The sequence below is a fragment of the Asparagus officinalis genome, chromosome 7 (genome assembly GCF_001876935.1).
Source record: "Asparagus officinalis chromosome 7, Aspof.V1, whole genome shotgun sequence".
Lineage (NCBI taxonomy): Eukaryota > Viridiplantae > Streptophyta > Magnoliopsida > Asparagales > Asparagaceae > Asparagus > Asparagus officinalis.
Window position 1 is genome coordinate 84,473,189 of NC_033800.1, and position 23,359 is coordinate 84,496,547.

The 23,359-nt window shown below is 37.7% G+C and overlaps 2 protein-coding genes across 2 annotated transcripts in view; both read right to left on the reverse strand.

Moving 5' to 3' along the window:
* Positions 7,268-10,744, reverse strand: LOC109849864 (peptidyl-prolyl cis-trans isomerase FKBP18, chloroplastic). Its single transcript, XM_020419747.1, has 6 exons — positions 10,450-10,744; positions 9,327-9,397; positions 9,138-9,224; positions 8,157-8,306; positions 8,014-8,073; positions 7,268-7,546 (listed from the first exon to the last, which is right to left on the reverse strand). Exons 1-6 carry the CDS (start codon positions 10,703-10,705, stop codon positions 7,484-7,486), a joined length of 687 nt encoding a protein of 228 aa, XP_020275336.1. The 5' UTR covers positions 10,706-10,744; the 3' UTR covers positions 7,268-7,483.
* The window catches only part of LOC109850575 (MLO-like protein 9), a 37,071-nt gene continuing 25,069 nt past the window's right edge, over positions 11,358-23,359 (reverse strand). Inside the window, exons 14-15 of the mRNA XM_020420610.1 lie at positions 13,328-13,388; positions 11,358-11,848 (exon numbers count right to left, since the gene is read on the reverse strand). Coding sequence (XP_020276199.1) covers positions 11,531-11,848; positions 13,328-13,388 — 379 coding nt within the window. The 3' untranslated portion in view covers positions 11,358-11,530. The remainder of the gene's footprint in view (positions 11,849-13,327; positions 13,389-23,359) is intronic.

Genomic DNA, 23,359 nt, shown 5'->3' on the forward strand with positions numbered 1-23,359 from the left:
GCCGACCTTCAGTGGGTTGACCGCCTCGGCTCCATAGGCTAGCTTGAATGGGGTTTCCCCAGTCGAGTTCTCGTTAGTCATGCAGTAAAACCACGGGATACTCAACAACTTCTCAACCTAATTTCCAACCGCGTCATCCACCTTCTTCTTCAAAGTTTGGAGAATGCACTCATTGGCGGCTTTCGCTAGTCCATTGCATTTAGGGTGGGCGACCGAGTAGAACTTGAGGCGGATATGGTATTCTTCGCAAAAACTTCGGAAGCCTCCGCTGTCGAACTGGGTGCCATTTTTTGTTGCGAAGGAGAGGGGCACACCGAAACACCAGACGATGGACTTGTAAATAAAATTTTTAACTTTACTTTCACCTATCTTAGCCAGGGGCTCAACTTCAATCTATTTGGTAAAATAGTCAATTACCACAATCAGAAACCTTCGCTGCCCAGAAGCTATAGGGAGAGGGCCCAACAAATCCAATCCTCACTGAGCAAATGGTATTGGACTCAGGATGGGGGTTAGCTTAGTGGTTGTTGCTCGCGGAATGGATGAGTAGAGCTGGCACTTATTGCATAGAGAGATGAGTCACCTAGACTCGGCTAAGACGGTAGGCCAGTAGTACCCTTGGCGGATAACTTTCTATGCGAGAGTTCTGGCCACAGGATGATTCACGCATGCTCCCTCATGGATTTCCCTAAGAACATAGCTAGTCTCCGATGGTCGAAGACACCGAAGATAGGGCCCCACACCACTGCTAGAATGTGACATCCGATAGAGCTGGTCGTCAATTATAAGGTGGCGGCAAGAGTTCCTTTGCAAGCGCTTGGCTTCGGCAATATTCTTGGGCAAGGTGCCATGTATAAGATAAAGGATGGTGGGATCTGTCCAATAAGGCACCACGGGTGTCTCGGTTTGCATGACCGTCTCTGAAGGCCTTGAGATGCTAGGACTCTCGAGGGTGTCGATGTAGATAGGTCCCGAGCTGGTCCCTGAGCTTATTGATCCAAGCCTAGAAAGGGCATCCGCTCGGGCATCGAGAGCGCGGGGAATTTAGGCTATCTTAAAGTCCACGAAGCTGGCTAATAGCTACTTAGCCTCCTTGAGGTATAAGACCATTCTTGGATCTTTAGCTGTGTATTTCCCGTTCACCTGATGGACAACAAGCTGAGAGTCGGACAATATGTAGAGGCGCTCAGCCTTCACTACTCGGGCATCTCGAAGGCTAGCAATGAGAGCTTCATGTTTAGCTTCATTGTTCGAGGCTAAAAAAAAGCGATGGAGTGTTCATGTGTCGACTGGTCTGGGCTACACAAGACCACTCCCGCTCCATTGTTGGCTTTTTCGAAGGACCTGTCCACCTTCAACAACCACCAAGAGGTGAACTCAGGCGAATTATATTTCTAGGGTGCAACAGGTTTTTACGGTGGATGCTTGGACTACTGGAGGTGTTGGAGGCCCTTGTTGAGTTGATGGCGATTGTGCGTCCGACTCGTCGCCTTGTGAGATCGATTCAATGAGGAAGTCGGCCAATGCTTAAGCTTTGATCGCTATTTTTGGCTTGAATTGTGTACGTCATACTCTCTGAGTTTGACTGCCCAAGAGACCATTCTCTCGGAGGTTGTGGGACTGCCAAGTGCTTTCTTCAGAGGCAGACTCGTCCGTACAATTATGGAATGAGCTTGAAAGTAGGGTCAGAGTCTCCTCACGGTGGTGATGAGGATGAAGGCAACCTTCTCTATGAAAGGGTAGTTGAGCTCGCCCGCTTTTAGGATTCGACTCACTTAGTACACGTGCTTCTGGATGTTCACTTCCTCTCGAATTAGAACAGAGTTGACAGCTTTGGGGGAGACGGCCGTATATAGTTACAAAGTCTCCCCTCCTATGGGCTGGCTCAATAATGGTTTTGTGCTCAAGTAGGCTTTAAGGTCTTGAAAAGTTGCACTGCATTTGGCCATCCAAATCATTGTCTCCTTCAGCTTCTTGCTTCCTCTCAATGTTTTGAATAATGGGAGGTTCCTCTCGGCGGATTTGGAGAGTAAATGACCCATCACTGCTATCTTTCCGTTCAGCTTTTGGACGTCCTTCAAGGTGTGTGGTTTTGGCAGTCACTCTATGACGGCTATCTTTTCTGGGTTGATCTCAATGCCTCTATGGGTGATCATGAACCCAAGGAACATTCCCGATTGCACCCCAAAGGCACACTTAGCTGGATCGAGCTTCATGTGGTAGTGCCGGATAGTGGAGAATGTCTTGTCTAGATTTGATATGTAGGCTGACGCTTGTTTTGACTTCACTAGGAGGTCGTCCACATAAGCGTCCAAATTGCGACTGATATGGGGCTTGAATATTTTATTAACAAGCCTTCGGTACGTGGCCCCAGCATTCTTGAGTCCAAATGGCATCATTTTGTAGTAATAGTTTCCCTAGTCGGTGATGAAGGAGGTCTTCTCCTAATCATGCTTTGCCATGAAGATTTGGTTGTAGCCGAAGAAGGCATCCTTGAAGCTAAGTAGCTCATGCCCTACGCACTCATCGACCGGCTGATCGATCCAAGGCAAGGAATAACTATCTTTGGGACAAGTTTTATTGAGGTTGGTGAAGTCCACACACATCTTCCATTTGTTGAGCGCATTCTTTACTAGTACAATGTTGGCTAGCCATTCCGGGTATTGAACTTCCCGGATGAAACCAACTCTAAGAAGTTGGTCGACTTCATCAGCGGCCACCTTCTGTCTTTTAGGGTTGAGATGCCTTTTCTTTTGTCGAATTGGCTTGGTGTGTCGGTCGACCGCCAGCTTGTGGCTTATAACTTTAGTGGGGATCCTTGGAATATCTTCAGGTCCCAGGCGAACACATCAGCGTTCGCCTGTAGGAACTAAACTAATGCTCCCCGCAAGGGCTTTGTAAGGCTGGATCCGATCTTGACCATTATCTTTCCTTCTCGGTCAATCAGTATCTCTCTTGCGGGGCTGGATCCGATCTTGACCGTTCTCTTTCCTTCTCGGTCAATCGATATCTCCTGGAGTTCTTCCACTGGAGTCATCCTCGGTCGCTCCATAGCTTTCTCCATCTGAAGGCAAGCCTTTTAAATAGGTAGGGTCTCTTGTACAGCCTTGCCCTTAGTCGAGAGTAGGTAACAGGACTTGGCCTCTCGTTGGTTTCCCGAGCGACCTCGACTCCATTGGGGGTCGGGAACTTCAGCATCTGGTGATAGGTTGAAGGGATGACCCGTAAGAGATGAAGGGCGGTTTGGCACAAGATGGTATTATGGGCCGACTTGAGGTTCATCACCATGAATTGGACTTGAACGGTGGACTACCAGGAGTACTCTTCGACTGTCAATGGGAGAGTGATCATCCTTTTGGGCAGGAGAGAGTGCCCTGTGAATCCGATGAGGGGGCCCCTACATGGAAGCGGCCGAGATTTGTTGATGCTCATCTTGTTAAAGGCATCGATATACAGGCTGTCCACCGAGCTCCCCGTATTGACCATAATCCTCTTCACCTGAAACCATCCATGTTGTTATGACGATGGGGTCGTCATGAGGCGTCTCAACGCCCTCTAGGTTGGCATCTTCGAAAGAGATGGGTTCCTCCGCTCTCGGCTTCTTGTCACATAGGTCAACACGCAACGCTCATTTAGCATACCTCTTCTGAGTATTGTTGGACGACCCTCCAGCTATGACCGCCATTGATTATGTTGATGGCCCTTTATGGCTGGGTTCCGAGAGTTGATTGTCCTGTTGCGATTTAGGGCTAGTGGAGCACGAGCGAGACCTCCTGTCTGTCCTAGCTAGGACGACATCCCTCTTGTCTCTCTGCGAGAATAGCTTCTTCAGGTACACTCTTTAGATTAGGTCCTTAATGTCTCTCTTCAGGTTGCGGCAATCATTGGTGAGGTGGCCATGATCTCGGTGGTAGAGACAATATTATCGAGTGTCTCTACTTCATGGGTCCGACCTCATCTTGGGAGGGGGCTCATTAAGGTGCCCCTCCTTCTGGACCATGTTGACAGCTTCTGTGAGAGACGTGTTGAGGATAGTGAGAGTAGGTCGAGGTGTCGGCTCCCTCTTTCGGTCCCTTCTGTCAGACCGGTTGGAGGGGGGTCGACTCTCGGGGGGTCTCTCAACCACTCCTACCTTACTGGGGCCTTTAGCCGACTTTGGTGTCGGCGGCCACCACTAGTGTTGCGATAGATGTTAGCGGTGCTGCTGCTGCTGTTGCTAAGGTTGTGGCGGTAGATGCTTCGGTGGCCCTAGCTGCTGCCTGATAAGCTGGGGCATCCTCCATGTATGTATACCCGTGAGCTTTGGCCATCAGTTGCTCATAATTGGCGACCGACTTCTTGGCCAGTGAGTCAGCCAATTCATTGTTTTGCAGGCCAGCTACAGGAACGGACATAGCAACTAAATTTTTTGGGTTGTTGACCTCCAACCTCTTCGTCTAGAACCTCTTGAAGTAGGCTCGAAGGCTCTCTCTGGGCTCCTATTGCATCTGTATTAACATATGAGGAGGCAGCTTTTGTTTGGTGTCAGCCAAGAAGTGATATATAAACTTCCGGCTAAACTGCTAGAAGCTGCTGATGGACTTCTTCTCAAGGGCATTCCACCAGAGCTTGGCGCTCCCCAACAAAGTAATGGGGAAGCACTGACTAATGATAGATTCCGATGCCTAAAGCATGCTCATTATATCATAATAGTTCTGGACATGCTCGACAGGGTCTCCTTCGCCCTTGTACGTCTCCACGTGAGGCATCTTAAACTTCTTGCGTGGGGCGTTCATGAGGTCATCGGTAAGGGAGGTGTTCCCCCCGATGGCTTCAGCAATCGTTGTACACCCGATTATATCCAGATGCCTCATGGGTGGCCGAGAGGGCTGGATAGGCATGCTGATGATGGAGAGTTTTAGATATTCCTCCAACAATGTGATCTTTATAGTGACTGGGGTTGGGACTCGTCGGTGGCTTCTGAGTTAGGGAAGAGGTGCCGACGAGGATCCGCTGGGTGAGTTGACTGGCATGGTGGTGGGGTCGCGTGCTCGAAGCACTCCCTCCTCTGTTTGGAGGCAGTGTAAGGAGTCCGAGATGGGACTATACGCTGAGCTTCAGAAGGGGGTGAGCCCTCGATCGCTGGTCTCCGGAGGGCGGAGAAATGGCGGAAGTAGTTTGCTACAGTCGGGGAAAATGGCTAAGGAGCTTGCTGGTGAAGGTAACAAGATGCTATTGGAGACTCTAAGATATCTTCTGAGCCATCTCTTCGAGTTGGGCTTGAGTGACGTAGGTCTAGTGTGGTCCTCCAGGGATGGATTGGTTAGCTCTATGCTCAGAACCAGACATATTTGCTTGAAAAAGAAAGAAGGCCCTACGGTGGGCGCCAAACTATTGATGGTCTAAATCACACATGTAAACTAATATGAATTGAGTTGGTTAGGGACTGCTAACTTCTCTGAATATCTAGTCTTGAGTTGAGCTGTTCTTCCCTGCACAAGTGGCAACTCGTAAGAGGACGGGGCTTGTTTCCCCTGTTGTTCCTCTGACAATCAAGTTAGCAAGATACTTGATTGGGGGAAAAGATGAACTGACTCAGTAATTAAGTGCTATGGAATGGAGAAGAGATGCAGGAAAAATTGCCTACCTTCGCATTGAGAATAGCTCTTCTTTTTATAGTCATGTAGGATGGGCATTTTGGTCACTTTTGACCGAGTCTGAGCTGGTGGCTAAGTCAGTGTCAACTTTACAGGTGTCGGCTGTGGAGTGGTCACGAAATGGGCGCAGTCATTCGGCATTAATGAGATGGGATAGGCGGCTTACGAGGCTGGCGTGGTCCGATGTGCCATAAATAGTGCAGGGGATAGAAAAATGATAGCGCCTGCTAAGCATTTAATGTGATGTCATCGCGCTGACAGTAGGGGGTCGAGGTCAAAGTCGCTTTTTGGCTTGTATCAAGGGGTGTCGATAAGTATCGCCTTTTGAGTCGGTTTCTATAAGATGCCGGCAAATTAACTAGTTGAGTTGGCCTGTGGTGAGTTGTCTTTGATGAGAGGACTGACGAGCACCGCCATTCGAGTTGACCCAGGGTGATGTCAACTCGGCAAGTCGGCTAGATCGAGACCCTTGCAATCCCAAGGGTCGAGTTGACTAAATTGGGCGTAACGGGGGATATTTGCATGTTATTAACAAGGAATCATAATTTAGCGACTGAAAACACCATAACATAATTGACTTTAACTTCTAATGGTTCATCAATATCATGATGTGCATACACTTCTATTACCCTATGCCCGTGAGCATGCACAAACATTTCAGCCAAATCTTCATTCGAATTCAAAACCTTCAACCCACCATTATCCAAGCCTGCACTAGGAATGGAGTAATACAAACACCCAACATTATTATAGCCATACCCCAATATCCTTTCTTTTAGATAATCCATGCATATATCCTCTGCATCTGCGAATTCAACATTAAAGGTAACCCCAATGTAATTAACACTGTCACCAAACTCAAACTGCTCACCCTGTCTATACTTAATCATAATATGCTGAGACACTGCATGTAATGAACAAATATTACTTACAAATATATAGCACAAAACCCCTAATTTGATTTTAGAAAAAAAAAACCTATTTTGTAGAACACATACTAAATTACTTCTAACTCTGGCTTTCCCTTTATAATTTAGCCAATTTTAGGGTTATAGTTAACTCCTGCCCTACTAAAGCCACTTAAGCAATCTTACGACACCTCAGCTCTAAAAATTGAATTAAAATGATCTAAAAACTGAATTAAAATGACGTGTGCAGACACGTGGAGAGTCTCACGTCGGAATTTGATGTATCTCCGGCGTAAAAAAAAGACCCAGTTGGATAAGTGGGTCCACTGTAAATATCATAAAGTCGTCGAGGCTTTTTTAAATAGCTTATTGATTAAGTAGTCCTACTTTAAATACCAATTTGTTAATTTAACCATTTTATTTATGTACCTTAATTGCTTAAAATTCAAATTTCAATATGTTACATAGTTGATCGGACGGCTTTGGTTTTTTAACTTAAAAAAAAAAAAGATGAATGCGAGATACTGCCACCGAGATAACCTTGAAATGCAAGAACACGTGTTTGTATCTTAATCGCTAAAGATCCAAATGTTCCATACATCAAGTAGTTGATTGGACGACTTTGTACATATAAATTTATCAATCTTGATATTATATTGGCTTGTACCTACATTCTACAATGAAAAAAATGAAAAATGAAAAAGAAAAACAGAAAAGAAAACAGGCGGTAGTTATGTTTTCAAATATATTGATTCCCACCATCAATCCGCAAAAAAAATTTACACTAATACTGTAAACGTAGCAAAAAGATTTGATAAATTTGATAACATAAACTAGCGGGGAGTCAATGGACACACAGTAGACTCCTTTATTCCTTCAAAGTATCAGAGCTTGAAGATAATAACCAAACTGAATCGAATCTCCTTGACGAACATAAGATTACTTGGGCGTTGGCGATGCAACTTGCAAGAGCTCTATATTCAGTTCAAAGGTAGCCCCAGGCTGAAAAAGAAGTTGCAAGAAATTAAAACTGCCTTAGTGAGAAATGAGAAAAATATAATAACACAAAAGATAGAAACAAAGAGATCAATTTACGAGGACAATGGCAAAAAGGAGGTTAAATAAAACTCCACGGAACTATTTGAAAAATCTCATAAACAATGCTAACATTGAATTATGACGAGTCAAAATTTGTGATAGAAATTTGAATGAAGAGACTTTATGTGGGTGAACATGACACATACATGGTCACGTTTTAGACTTTTTAACCTACACAGTAACGCTATTTACGAGATCTTCCAATAGTTCAGAGGGTTTAGTATAATATTGAAAGTTCAAAGGTATTTTCTCTGATTTATAAAGTTGAACAACGTTTCAAGTGAAAATTAACCCTTCATTTTTAGTCCATTGCTCGTATATGTTATATTGTGGTTCAAAATTTTTCTTGCCAATCATGGAATGATAATTACCGGTATTTCATTCAGTCCTTTCTTTCCATAGCCAACTTCTGGAGGAACAATAACTGTTCTCTGCACAAGGGAGAGAAAATGGTGTTAACATATATCTAGTATTAAGCAAAATATTTATTCAGAAAATGTAGATGATACCATACCTTCCCTCCAACTTTCATTCCCTCAGTTACCGAGTACATAGCGGGTGGAGGTTTTGGTGCAGCTTGAGCGGAGTACAGGCCATTTGCATTGTCTACGAAGTCGCGCTTTCGTTCTTTTCCTGGTGGTGACCCGACCACGAATTCATAAGGCTACTAGTACACAGAAGAATCTAGTCAATTTTTAAATCTGGCTTCAATAGCAGAAAAGTTAGCGCAAAACAAATATAAGAAGGATTATGTAAATTAAGAAAGTGCTCGATGACCTTTCACATTTCATCAGATAAATTTTCTGCACCATCATGGGAAACAAAAGTTAGGAGAGCACAGGAGATCTAGTCTCAGAAACTCAGACACATTGAATTTTGGGCTTGAAATATTGATTTTTGTCACATCAGAGCGCCTACGACCCTCAAATTTTCATGTCTACATTAGACCCCTAAAATCTTCATATTTGTTCGAAATGGGGGTCTTATGTAAAAAAACTTAATGGTTTGAGGGTCTTATTGAAAATAACTTAACAGATTTGGGGGGTCTTATTTAAAACAAAAAATGCGTTTGGAAGTCTAATTTAGATATACACAGATTTTGAATTCTAATATAGAATTAAAAAGATGTAGGGATCTCATATAATAAAAATGCTAAAATATTTCATTGCACCCATTATTTTAGAAATTCAACTTCTCATTGGTAGTCTTTCACACCCTCCAAAACATAAATAGTGCATTGGATGACCTCATGATGACCCTCCTATTTCTACTGATTATGCATACAAAGTAAGGTATTAGTTCAATCAATGCACTTTTATTGCATTGTATTGAGAAACAAACTGATTATGGATACAAAATGACGATCATCCTAATTCTACTGTCCACGCGTTGAAGTTGGGAAACTTTTGTACAGGTTTTAGAATGAAACAAATTATGAAAAATCTCTAAGCCATTTACCTATTTAACCATATCAATGCAGGCATATGAAAACAACCTGCGCAATAATGCGATTTCCAGCTAAAAGTTTGGATTCGCGGCTTGACAAAGCTGTAATGCTACGATATATGCAGTCAAAATGAACCTACAAGATTATCAATTTGTCAATACAAGAAGTTTTACAGTGCCTCGCAAGTAAAAAGCGATATTGCGACAAAAATATTGTACGTTTTGCTTCTAAACAAACCTGAACTGTGGAACCTTTTTCTGCTACGGGGCCCTTTCCCTCAGTAAGATCATAGTATTTCAATCCATCAGCTGTTTCAAAAGTTAAAGATTTTACTAGTGTAACACAAAACCAATATTAGAAGGGAGGGATGTTATTTTTAAAAGGAGGAGCCAATAGAAGGATGATATTTAAAGTATCACTCAGAAACATCTTGAAAATTTATTATTATAGTATTGCAATGTCCACTTTCATTTCAACTGCAGTTTTATATTACTTAGTTTCTCCAATCGGTCAAAATATGTTTAAGCATTTCTTTTTATATGCAGAGTTTATCTATAAATCGATGTGCTAGCATCCGCCATTCTCATGTATTAGGTAGCACGAGTAATCTTCAATGTTGTACGATAATTCATAGGGAATGAATGTTAACCACAAAACTCTGATTTTTCATCAGTTTATGACTGAATCCGCTTGAAGGTAAGGTTCTTTAGGTGTCAAGGTCTGAATTAATCTGTTAGAAGGACAAATTTGCAGTAATCCTGCCTGCATCTTCCAAATCAAGGATTGAACCAAAACAGAGAAACTCGGTGGAGATTATCAATCTACAAACTCAAAGCCCTCAAATGGGTGTCCCCAAATCTCCAATATACCATCCAAAGTAATCAAATTAAGGGGAGAAAAAACAAATATTCCTCAAACCCCAATATATTATCCAAATCAAAGGGTAAAAAGAAAAAAATGTGCAAATTTGTGGCATCACTCCTCAAGAAACACTCAATCCCCCAAACCTCCAATATACCATCCAAGTTAATCAAATCAAAGGGAGAGAAAACAAGTATTCCTCAAACCCCCACTATATTATCAAAATCAAAGGGTACAAGGGGAGAAAAGATGTGCAAAATTGTGGCATCACTCCTCAAGAAACTCTCATTGCACAGGCTCAAAGCCCCACTATGGGGCATCCTCAACATGCCATCCAAATCAAATCAAAGTACAACAGAGCTTGCTATCTTTTTTGTAAGACACCTGCAAGTTGAGAAAGAAATAGCAAACAAAGTAACATTTCAGCACATGGTGTCTTCTATATACTCAAATGGGTACAAATTGAGAAGAGCAAAAGAGAGAAGAGAGTGATACTAACAGCTGGTTGAGTACTCCTCCATGGGTATATTCCTCCTGCTCCTCCTCTCTCGAGCCAGAGAAGGAGGAGGAGAGTCTGCTACGAGGTTGAGGGGCAGAACCGACATCAAAAGAGCATTTCTTCTCGAAATGGGCAATCGAAAACCCAAAGAAACTGTTGGGTCTCGTTTGGATTCTCTGAGGGTCTTGGGGGGCGAGGAGAGGAGAGTATCAAAATCATGGTGTAGGATTTTATGGAAGCTGCGAAGAGAGGCCATGGCCAGTTTGGGACTTTGGAGAATCGTGGGAAAAGAGAGCAGGCTCTATCCACACTTTTTATATTTGATTGTTGGGGTTATATCCAGGCATCTTGCATTTGTTGAATTTACTTATATGCCCCTGACTCATTTGTTTCCACGGAATTCTCAGAAAAACCATGAAATGAGAATTCTGTGAAAATCAAATTGCTCAGAAGAGAATATGAAATATGGCGTCACGTTTATAAAAAAAAAGAAAAATAAAAGTGAGATACTCTCCTCTCACAGCTTCTGAAGAGAAGAAGGGAGGAGGTAAACATTGCCCGTGCATGAAATTAGCGGGTATCAAAGTAAAAAAAGAAGGAAAGGTTTAATCCAAGTGTTCTAGCTGCAACAATGAAATACATGGTAGTAAATTCAAAATGACAATACAATATGGGGCCTAGGTGCAATTATCCCGAAAAGTTATTACAGCAGAAAGGCTTCCTTTGCGGTAATTGCACTTAAGAGTTGGTCAAAAATGTAAAGATTGATCATCATACTCTACATGCAACTTTTGACTAAAACCTTGTGCGTACAACCAAGGAACATATTTTCTATTTTGAAAATTGTCTGATAAGTCAGATCAGAACTATCTGATGACTACAGAAATAAAGAGGACTTAACAGAACCAGAGTGAAGTGTCCTTTGAATATAACATATTAGCATATCTTGTAATTTCAATTTACAACACTTTGATTCTTGTATAAAACCTGAACCTTGCAACATATCTAACATATGCACCTCCTTCCCAATTTGTGCGCGCACACAAAAAAAAGAGGGTGTAAAAACAAGATTTTATGTACTCTAAATCTTGACAAGATAGAAACCATCATCTTTGCTTTGTGCATCTACTTGAGTCTGCTGATCTGAACTAGCAAGCAAGTCAACTTGCGAAGTTGAGCTCGGCACGCCATCTAAAGTAACTGGCAATTCCTGATCTACAGATCTCCTCCTCCTCGGAGAGGACCGGTCTGGTTGTGGTGGGTCCGAGATGATCGGCTCTGGAGTCCTCGGCGGAGAATCTTTTTCTTCCTTCGAGTGCTTTCTTGCTTGTCGACGCCACATCTTGAGCGCCGTGGCTGTTTGATCGTCGAAGATGGTTCTCTTCATTTGTGCTCCCATCTGAGCCATGTTATCACTTTCATTTAAATATTCGAAAGTCTAAAGTTTCAACCCGTGTTGACTTTGATATTCTGAAGATTAAATTTGCCAAATGATAGACCACAATTTTTACTCTGTAGTAAATCACATTAACTGAATGGGAAGGGGTGAATTTATACTAGGGTTAATTAAGGATAGACCACCTTACCACTGCCCAATTATGGACAGAACCATTGTAGTTCAATTGTTGCAGATAGATCCCCTGAGTGAATTTTTGTTACTATGTTTCCCTCAGGATGTCTGTTTGTCAAATACCACTTTTCTCTCTCTCTAAGGGTAAAAGAGTCAAAACAATTTCACTCAGGGGTCTATCTGCAACAATAGAACTACAGGTGGTCTGCCCGGAAGTAATCCTTTATATTAATACCTACTTTTTGTTTACTTATCCTCAATTAACTGTAGAATAAATTTACCCTTCCCATTCAGTAAACAGGATTAACTACAGCTTAAAAACTGTGGTGTATCATTTGGCATTTTAATCTTCAGAATATCCAAGATTTCATGTGTGCGCGCCAATTCCAAAGAAACAACAGTTGGGAAGTTAAATTTTTTTAAGATTAATTAAAAAGTATGGAGGTAGACTGCCTGTCAGTGACGGGTAAGAGTATAAGTTTGAGGGGTTGAGAAGATGGAACTACTGCAAGTTATTTGAACAGAACTTCTGTAGGCTTGATGATTAAAGATTAATCAGTCAAGCTATCACCTTTTGTAGACAAAATGTTAGCCCATTCAGTGTTTAAAAATCTAACCCATGGTTTAGAGAAATTGGAGGACTGAGTGCATCCCATGATTTCAGATGTAACAGCCACTGGGCTGCCACTGATGTATAATAATATTAACAGGGAACACGAGTAAATGTCAAAATTATTCTTGTGGATCTTCAAAATAGCCCCTCCTCATTTGAAGAAGAGGTCCACTAACAGGTCATGAAGCATATAGCAATACAATGCATAGTTCTGATGGAAATTTGAATTTGACTCCAGGCCAAGTTGGAGCAAATTCAAGTTTTCATACTATCAAATAAAAAATTGGTAGTCTCTTTTAGTTTTCTCTTGACTGGAAAATAGTTGGTGTTTTATCCTACTGTATGTTGATGGAAAAATTAAAATATGTAAGGTAAAAGTTTGCATAATCTTATGGTATGGATAAGAGAATTGACAAGTCCATTCTTTATAACTTTTGTTGTCCAAATCCAAACTGTATTTCTGGTAATAAAGCAATCGAAAAATGTATTGTAGCCGACAAATTGGATTATGCTCTTTTCTTATGTTATACATTCCTGAATTAGTTTCTTCACTACAGCAAAGCATAGTTACTAACAAAAATAATGCACCTTATAAATTATGTCTTTTGGATAAAATTCAAACCAAAAAACTAAACAATGATAAGCTGATTAAATCATAAATCTAATTGACTGAGACACAAATATGAGGAACGCACCTGAGATACAAGTGCATAAAGAGGAAGAGTGATGTAGCTGCATACAACTTGGACGCCAATTCTGCATTAAACCCAAAACAATGATAAGCTGATTAAATCATAAATCTAGTTGACAATCTTCTACTACCTAATCTGAGTTCTCATCGAAGAGTTTATGCTGTATTTACTAATGATAATTTATCAAAGGAAGCATCTTCAAACTGTTCTTTCAGAACTGCAGGCACTTTTCTCATTCATATGAAATTCAATAATGGAGTTCTGATTCTGGTGACTACGACCATCAAAGTAAATTACAATACCTTCGTTCTTTCGTCTATTCTAACTCCCATCATACGTTATTTTTCTGTGTATTCATTAGATGGATCAATTAACACAAAATAATATATAAGTGTGGGATGTTTAACCATGTAGTACCACACAAAGATAAAATAAATCCTTATACTTCCTAGTTTGTATCACAATATTGCTCATTCCTTTTGGACATAAATACCATGCTAAGCATTAAAGACATGAAATTACTGTTCTCATTTTCAAAAGAAACACGATACAGTATTTCTCTCCAAAAAAAACTTATTTATTTACTATATGCAAGCAAAGTATGCTTCTAGACAATTTTTCAAGCGAGTATATCCTTAACAGCAATGTAATATTTGCATTCTTCTTATTTGTGTGAGCCACCATCAATCTGATGGGAGATACTCAGATACTCACCAAGATCTGCTTGATGATACATGCAAAAGAGTAAATAAGGTGAGACTTGAAAAATCACCGTCTCTCAGTTTTATGTATAATTGTTTTTATTTCAGAAGATTACATCCAGTCTGAGTTTTATCTTATTCATGCTCCCTTCCTCGCATGCAAAATACAAGATTTACTCTCAAGCTCTCCATTGATTTTGAGCTCCACCTATTTTTCTAGGAATTAACCCTAGAGTCGGTGGTAAGGCTTATAGTTGCACATGTGAAGCGTTTCCCGGTGCATTCGTGAATCGATTCCCTTCAATACACGAATTGGTTCCCCAAAATTAACGTACTACTTACAAGTATGCGGAGCACAAGGTCCCGTTAAGTGCACATGCTCAAGACGCAATGCATGTGCAATTGAGTGAAGGGAGACGCAAAATAGAATATATAAGCCAATGACTTTATTGTAACTAATACATATGTTAATAGAATGTGAAATGGAACCATGATCCCAGCACAAAGTATATGAGAGAAAAAATTACAAAACATAAAAACAAACTCCATAAGAAAAAAGTATTTAAGTATTTTGTATGAAAAATAAAATGGAAATGCATAATTTGCTTTCTAGTTTCTACTTTTCTACTATATACTTTAGAAAACTTTAAGCACACCGAAAAAAATTTACACGCACAACTGACCGATCTCGAGTCCCAAAGCAAGCTATCCCCCATCGACTCCAAATTTTCTAAGTGTACCCGAATTCGTACCATGGCCCGTTATGTACCGCATACTATGTAAATATAGGAAGGCTCCCAATGGACTGCCTTTCTTTTATCCGAATTTGGGTAAGTTATTGAAGAAGGTTTTATTTATTTAATCGGATATTTTGTTTGCTGGAGATGATATTGGTAAATCGAATTAAGCTAATATTGCTTTGATTCTAATTTAAGTGGTGCTAGTAAGGTCATCTAGTTTAAGATGGTGTTGGGTAAATTGGTGAATAATGTCATCTTGCATTAAAGATACACGGTGTTGGATAAATTGGCAGCGGCTTTAGCATTAGAAAAATTACTTGCTGCAGTTATTGACATAAGCCTGAGATTTCCCTGAGATAGATTTCAGGCAGAGAGATTCATGGTCTCTCCTTTTTGTTATGTTCTTGATAGTTCGGTAGAAAAATTTTTCTTCTACGTTTTACAAGCTTATAAACTAATAAATCTGAAATTATAATTCATGTATAAGAATATGTTTGATAGAACTATTCAATTTAACCAAAACTTTGGCTTTTCGGGAAGGTCGCTTGACCAGAAAGTGGAGATTGATTCCTTTTTGTTTAATTGCAGGAGTGTTACTTCTCCTTTACCTTCTCTAGCTATACGTCCAAGATGGGCAGGCTAGTCACTTGACAGTGTTATTTGACTTTAAATTTAACTCATCAACCCTATTACTGTTCCACCAACCCAAAATATTATTCCACCAACCCAAAATACTATTCCACCAACCCTTTTGAATGCTATAAATAGAGGAGAGTGGTAAAGGGTTAGAGCATCGAATAAAAATTTAGAACAAAGAGAAGAAAGAGAGATTTGAAGAGAAAAAAAGAGAGTTTTTTTAGCGTTCTCTTCTTTGTGCGAGTTTGGTGAGACATTAGAGTGATTCGCTTTGTAATGTTCTCTTTTGTGATTAGTGAAGTTCTCTGCTATTCTCGCCCGTGGACGTAGGTCATACTGATCAAACCACGTTAAATTCTTGTGTGTTGTTCTCTTTGTCTTCACTGTATTTATTCAGTGTTGTTATTCTCCACTCTTGTATAGACATCTTCTGTGTCTGTGAAACATCCCGCTGTAACAAACTGGTATCAGAGCCTATCTTAGAGTGCGTGTATCTACTTATCGTATGCTCTGTGGCTGTCACTAAAAGTGGATCCTCCACATCAGAAAATAAATTAGATTATCATTTAATTTTTAAAGGCACTGGATACTATTCACGAATACGATATTATTCATAAGTATTGTTACTATTTACAAATACGGTTACTGTTTATAATTACAATTACTATTCTAGTGGGCTTCAAGATGTCTTCTGCAAAATACAATATGGAGAAATTCTATGGGAGAAACAGCTTCAGTTTGTGGAGAGTAAAAATGAGGACTCTCCTAGTACAATAAGGACTGTTCAAAGTCTTATCCAGAAAAGATAAGTTACCAGAATCTATGCCCGATGATGAGAAAGAAGAGCTAGAGATGAAGGCGCATAGTATCATACAGCTATGTTTGGTCGATGAGGTCCTGCGAGAGGTTGTCAATGAAGATTTTGCCGCCATTTTGTGGCTCAAGTTGGAGAGTTTGTACATGGCGAAATCTCTAACGAACAAGCTCTATTTGAAGCAACGACCTCTTCACCCTTCACATGAAGGAAGATATGCGGATTAAAGATCATTTAGATGAACTTAACATTATTCTTATGGATTTAAAGAATATTGATGTTAAAATTAATGAAAAAGATCAAGCCCTTATTTTGTTATGTTCATTACCACTTCTTCCTATGAGAATTTTGTTAATAGCATGTTATACGGTAGAGAGATACTTTTTTTGAAGGATGTCAAATCAACCTTACATTTAAAAGAGATAAGACAGAAAGTGTCTATCATAGGAGGAGAGGATCAAGCTGAAAGCTTATTCACTCGTGGTCATCCTAAAAAAAATGTTAAGTGGTAGAGGTAAATCTAGAAATATGTCTAGATCAAAGTCCAGGCCAAGAAATAATATTGAATGTTATTATTGTCACAAGTATGGGCATATAAAACCTAATTGTCCATCGTTCAAAGCAAAGGATAATTCACAGTCGAAGTCTGGGGGGATGAAACCTTCAGTTGCCACTGTAACTAAAAAGTCTTCTAGTTCATATGAAGTTCTTTCAGTTAGTATTAATACTCATTCACAAGATGAGTGAGTTCTTGATTCAGGTTGTTCCTACCATATGTGTCCATATAAGGATTGATTTGTCACATATCAGTCTATTGATGATGGAAATGTCTTGTTGGGAAATAACATGTCTTGCAAGACTGTTGGTATCAATCAATTAAGATTAAAACCTATGATGACATTGTTAGAACATTGAGCAATATCCGACATATACCAGAGTTCAAGAAGAACCTCATTTTTTTAGGCACCATTTGACTCAAATGGTTTTAAGCTTTCGGCTGAAGGTGGAGTTTTGATAGTTAGTAAAGTCTCTTTTATTGTGATGAAAGGAAAGAAGGTAAATTACCCTCTATATCCTTGAAGGCGGTACAATGACAGGTGCTGTAACAGTGTTATCCTCAGAGGATTCAGATTCTAACACTACACGTTTGTGACATATGCGGTTAGGGCATATGAGTGAGAGAGGACTAGATGTATTGAGCAAACAATGTCTGCTTTGTGGTCAGAAAACTAGTAAGCTAGACTTTTGTGAGCATTGTATTTTCAGCAAACATCATAGTCTCTTTTAATACCGGTGTTCACAGGATCAATGATACTTTAAATTATATCCATTCAGATGTTTGGGGTCCCTCTCAGGTTTCATCGAAAGGTGGAGCTCGTTTTCTACTAACATTGATTGATGATTATACCAGAAAAGTTTAGGTGTATCCTTTGAAGCATAAGAGTGATGTGTTTGCAACCTTCAAACAATAGAAGGTTATGATTAAGAAGCAAACAGGAAAGAAAGTGAAGCGCCTCAGAACCGATAATGGGATGAAGTTTTGTTCCGTAGAGTTTGACCAGTTCTGCAAGAATGAAGGTATTGTGCGTCATTGTATAGTTCGGCATACGCCACAAGGGTTGCAGAAAGGATGACAGAATACTTTTTGAGAGAGCTCGATGCATGCTCTCTAATGCAAGTTTGTCAAAATATTTTTGGGCCGATGCAGTCAATACAACTTGCTATTTGATAAACAGATCTCCTTCTACAGCAATTAATTTTAAGACTCTAGAAGAGGTATGATCTGGTGCCCCTGCTAATTACTCTTATTTAATAGTATTTAGTTGCTCTGCTTATTTTCATGTTAATGATGGTAAACTTGAACCCAGAGCAAAGAAAGCTATCTTTCTAGGATATGCTACTAGGGTGAAGGGATATAGATTGTGTTGTTCTGATCCCAAGTTACCTAAGTTTATTATTAGTAGAGATGTTACTTTTAATGAGAAATTCATGTTTCACCGAAGAAAGAAGTTTGTTATTGATACCATAGGTACTGAAAAGGAGTCTAGCAAGCAGGTGAAGCTAGAGAGCTCAGCTTCAAAGAGAGTGCTTGAGGACGCTCATGTTGAACCAGTTGATACTACGGAAGGTTCAACCTCAAATGCTGACACATCACAAGAGCAACACTACAATATTGCCACCGGGAGAACAAAAAAACAGATCCGACCTCTTGCTAACATGCTTGCTTACGCTTTGAGTATAGCAGAATCGATAAGATTCCAGAGCCTTCTACCTATAAGGAGACTATTAGTGGCAATGAGGTTGCATATTAGACTGCTATGATAACTGAAGAGATGGAGGTCTTTTCACAAGATGGGAATTAATGAAGCCACCAAGGAATAGAAGATTGTTGTATGGGTGTTCAAGAAGAAAGAAGTTCCGGATACAGATTCTGTAAGGTACAAAGCAGGCTTAGTAGTTAAAGGCTACAGTCAGACAGAAGGTGTAGACTTTACTTTAATAAAGTATTCTCTCCAGTTGTAAAACATACCTCAATCTGCATGTTGCTTGCCATGGTTATTCATTTTAATTTAGAGCTTGAGCAACTTGATGTGAAGACGGCTTTTCCATTGCGAGCTTGAGGAGCAGATCTTTATGCATCAGCCAGAGAGTTCATTGTTGAAGGAAAAGAAGATCATGTGTGCATGTTAAAACAGTCTCCGAGACAGTGGTATTTGAGATTTGATACTTTCATGTTTAAGCATGATTACTCTTGGAGTAAATATGATAGTTGTGTTTATCATAAAAACTCAATGATGATTCTTTTATGTATTTGCTTTTGTATGTTAATGACATGTTGATTGTAGCTAAATATATATCAGAAATCAACAAGTTGAAATCTCAACTCAAACATGAGTTTAAAATGAAAAACTTGGGAGCATCAAAGAATATTTTGGGGATGGAGATCCACAGGAACAGGCGAGAAGGAAGTTTATTCCTATCTCAGGAAAAATTCATCAAGAAGGTGTTGGAAAGATTTGACATGCTTGATGCTAAGCCTGTGAAGACTCTGTTTTCTGCTCATTCTCGTCTTTTAGCAGATTTATCACCTCAGACTGAAGAGGAGGAGCAGTACATGTCTTATGTTCCTTATGCGAGTGTAGTTGGAAGTATTATGTATGCTATGATCTGCACTCGTCCAGATATTTTACATACAGTCAGTGTTGTGAATCGGTATATGGATAAGCCTGGAAAGGTCCATTGACAGGCTATGAAATGGGAACTTAGATATTTGAGAAAATCAACTAAAAATGTAAAGGATAATAATATAGTGCATATGTAGAATATTAAAATCATGAACTTATTAAAGTATATCACAAAATATGAACACTATATAATAATCTAGAATATAAGTAAATAGTAGATGATATGATAGAAAAGCGTGCACATACACAATATAACTATACAAAAGTATAATTAAACACAAGAAAATAATCTGAACATCAGATATGTTATGTATATGTGGGGTCTAGAGCAATGAAAAAAAAACTTAATAATATGGTTTGAACAATTGAAAATATATAAGTAATGGTATATATATATATATATATTTTATGAAAAACACATAATATAACACTATGCGTGGTACATAAAATAATGTAATAAATAATACATAAATCAATACAATCAAATGATATATAAGTCAAATCAAAGAAAATATAGTTGTAAAAATAATAACATATATAATGACGACCGATACGAGGAAAGATGAATTATAGGTAGAGTGTAGTCGCAAAGCGATGAAACAAGAACAGTGGGAAGCCCCGGAGTCAAAGAATGATAAGATAAGGACGAAAGGAAGTTTTTATCAGTTAGTTTTGTCTTGTTAGATTGGTTTTAGTATGTTCACATTAGTTTCGTTATTTACAAGAGCAATATTTCTATCTTGATATTTAAGTAATTATTCATATTGTTAGGTTTGGAATTTGAGTTACTAATTATATATGTTTTGTTATATTATCTCATATCATTAATTATATTCTTTTTATAACTAATAAAAAGATAATTTTAAATAGCGTTCGTGGGAATACATGGTAATTACTCATGGGTTGTTTATAGTACATTGCACATTTGTTGTTAATTGATGTGTATGAGATGTAGAAACTTTATGAGATGCACATGAAATAGTATTATTAGAATGTTTATGTGCATCATAACAAAATTTAGCAAGATGGCCTTTTCGGCCGTAAATAGAATACTTATAAATTTTGTTATACATGTGTGCATAGTGAATGTTTATTTTGGAAGCGTTAATATGGGACTTTGCACACAAGTCTGTAAGATTTTTATTATTTACAATGCATTTATTTAAAGTTGAATCTAAAGATGATATGTGAATTTTGACATGATATGTTTACATGTTCATTAATCATTCATGATATGTTTATCTAAAATTTATCGTTGTTTTTATTATACGAATATATGTCCTTCTTATGTTTTTATTTGTTTATATATCTATTTTATCTTTTATAATTTATGTTTTATACATCATTGTTTATGTATATTTATGCCGATTGTATTTATATGATTTTGATTACTATGCCATATATTGCTACATCTGAATTGATTTTATACAGTAATGATTATTATTGTTGTATGTTGTTTATATTTATTATTTACCATACGAATATTGCTAATATTTTAATTTATTATATTGTTTGTCGGATGCATATATAATTAAGTCATTCTTATTATGTTGTATATAATATGTTTATTTAGTATTACTTATTTGTTATTATGTCTATTTCGTCATATAATATTGTGTGACTATTTTCATCATAGTTCATCTTGTTAGCATTATTAACTATGAGTATTCAGACTTTTTATATGTTTGTTATTATGTGTGTTTATTTTAATGGCTATTATCTATGATGATTTTAATTGCTATATTATATAAACATATTTAGTATTTGATTTAGTATTGTGTCGTGTATGTTAATTATTTACTGTCGAATGTTCTCAAAAAAAAAAAAATACTGATTATAACTATAACTACTTAGTGGATTGTCGTTATGTTCTATCTTTACTGTTTGCTATATTTGATTTTATGTATATGCTTCCTTACGCGCGTTTATGTTTTGACTACTTTAGACATGTCTTGCTATAATACTATCTTTGAACTTTTAACATAATTATAATTTCTTAATTTCGATACTTGCGCGTTATACGTCTTATTTGGTTGAATGCGATTTCCTGATTGCATTCATGTGTTTCGTTATAACTATACTTTTTGTATATCTTGAATGTTTATTCTACTAACTGATTGTATGATATTTCTATTGTAATTTGATATATTTTATTATTTTCATGTCTCTTATGTTGTACATTATGTTTATCTAAACTATATATATATATATACGTTTGATTCTTTGCTAATTTGTTTTGCTTATATAATCTTCAAGTGTTTCTTTTGCTTGTATATGATGTTTATCACCTGCTTGCGGATGATTGATTTATATTTTGTTGATATTTTTGTCGTTTATCTTCTTTATTATTTATATCGTTGAGTTGATACGCTTTATCATATATTCTAGTGATTGACAAGTGGTTGAATTATGTATTTATATTTCATATCATATTTTTATACTATATATTTGTTATATTTGTTGTATTTTACCAATTATGTGTTATTGATTATGTTTTAACGTTGTGATGTGTCATCTTAGGATACTATATTAATAATATCGTGTTGACATTGTATTTTTTTTTTTGTATATTGCTGTCAACTTATTGCTATTAAACTGTGTTGACTTATATTTATATTTTTGCTTATGTCTAGATGTTGTGTTATATTATAATTTGATACATATTATTTATTTATTTATAATATACATGCTTAAGCAATCTCTTTCAATTATGTGTTCACTCTCTATATGTTATACTTACATCATTCTTATTATTTATACTACATATCAGACTTTCTTATGACCTTGATTTGCTTTATATATTTGTATTGACTATTCACTTTTGATTCTCATGAATTATTCTCTATTTTGTCTTGTATAACTTATAATATACACATCCATTTCCTCATTCAACATTGCTCACACATTTGTCATGACGTGCTATGACCTCATTTCCATATTCCTGTCCTTGGGTTCTTTGTGCGTCACACGTATTTTGAATTCCGAGGACGGAATTTGTTTTAAGGGGGGAAGAATGTAATGACCATAAAATTTTAATACTAGTTAAAATAAATTTTTGGTATTTTTAAATATTATTTTTAAAAGAGTATTGTATTTTTCTTGCTTTTCTAGAATTTTCTATGATTTAAAAATCTGATTATATATTTATTTAAATGGTTTTGATATTTATAAATTAATTTAGTGCAATGAAAATTCTGGGATTTATCCGTTGTGTTACTGATACTATTACGTATTATTTTAAATAATACGTCGTATTATTATTACTATTACGTATTAATTCTTGTATTATGTTAAATTATTAATTACGTATTATTTGTATAAATTATTGTATTATTTTAATTATTACGTATCAGCTGTCGTATTAGCATAACTGGTACGTTTTATCGTGTAGATAATTATCACATAATTATTTGATTTTAAATGTAAATAAATATATTTTTATTATTATTTATTCTCGTTTAATTGTACAATATGGGTATATTTCGATAGTTTCGTATCAACTGTTGTATTAGCTCAACATGTACGTTTAATTGTACAATATGGGTATATTTCGATAGTTTCGTATCAACTGTTGTATTAGCTCAACATGTACGTTTTTATTTGTAGATAATTATTATGTAATTAGTTTAATTTTTAAGTACCCGAAATTATTTATTTAGTTATTTTTTGTTTAAATACCTAAAACTATTTGAAAATACTCTAAGTTGTTGCTTCCAGCGTCAAACCCCCATCAGCTACCCCAACAACCCCGTTCTCTCCCTCCTCTTTTTTTTCCAAAAAAACGGCTCCACACGCATCTCATTCAGTATTTTATTTTATTTTATTCATTTTTTTATTAAATATTTTTCCTATTTAAGTCCGCTCACTCTCTCTCTCGTACTCAGACTTTCTCTCTCACACACTCTCTCTCTCTCTTTCTTTCTCTCTCTCGCTGTCGAGCTCGAGCTCGAGCTCCAGCC

Excerpts from the sequence above, each read along its gene's own strand:
- LOC109849864 (XM_020419747.1), bottom strand. The coding sequence starts at position 10,705 with ATGGCCTCTCTTCGCAGCTTCCATAAAATCCTACACCATGATTTTGAT. Across the intron at positions 8,307-9,137 it reads GAAATCGCATTATTGCGCAG|CCTTATGAATTCGTGGTCGG; the intron begins GTTGTTTTCATA and ends GTGTACTAGTAG. Across the intron at positions 8,074-8,156 it reads GAATGAAAGTTGGAGGGAAG|AGAACAGTTATTGTTCCTCC; the intron begins GTATGGTATCAT and ends TCCCTTGTGCAG.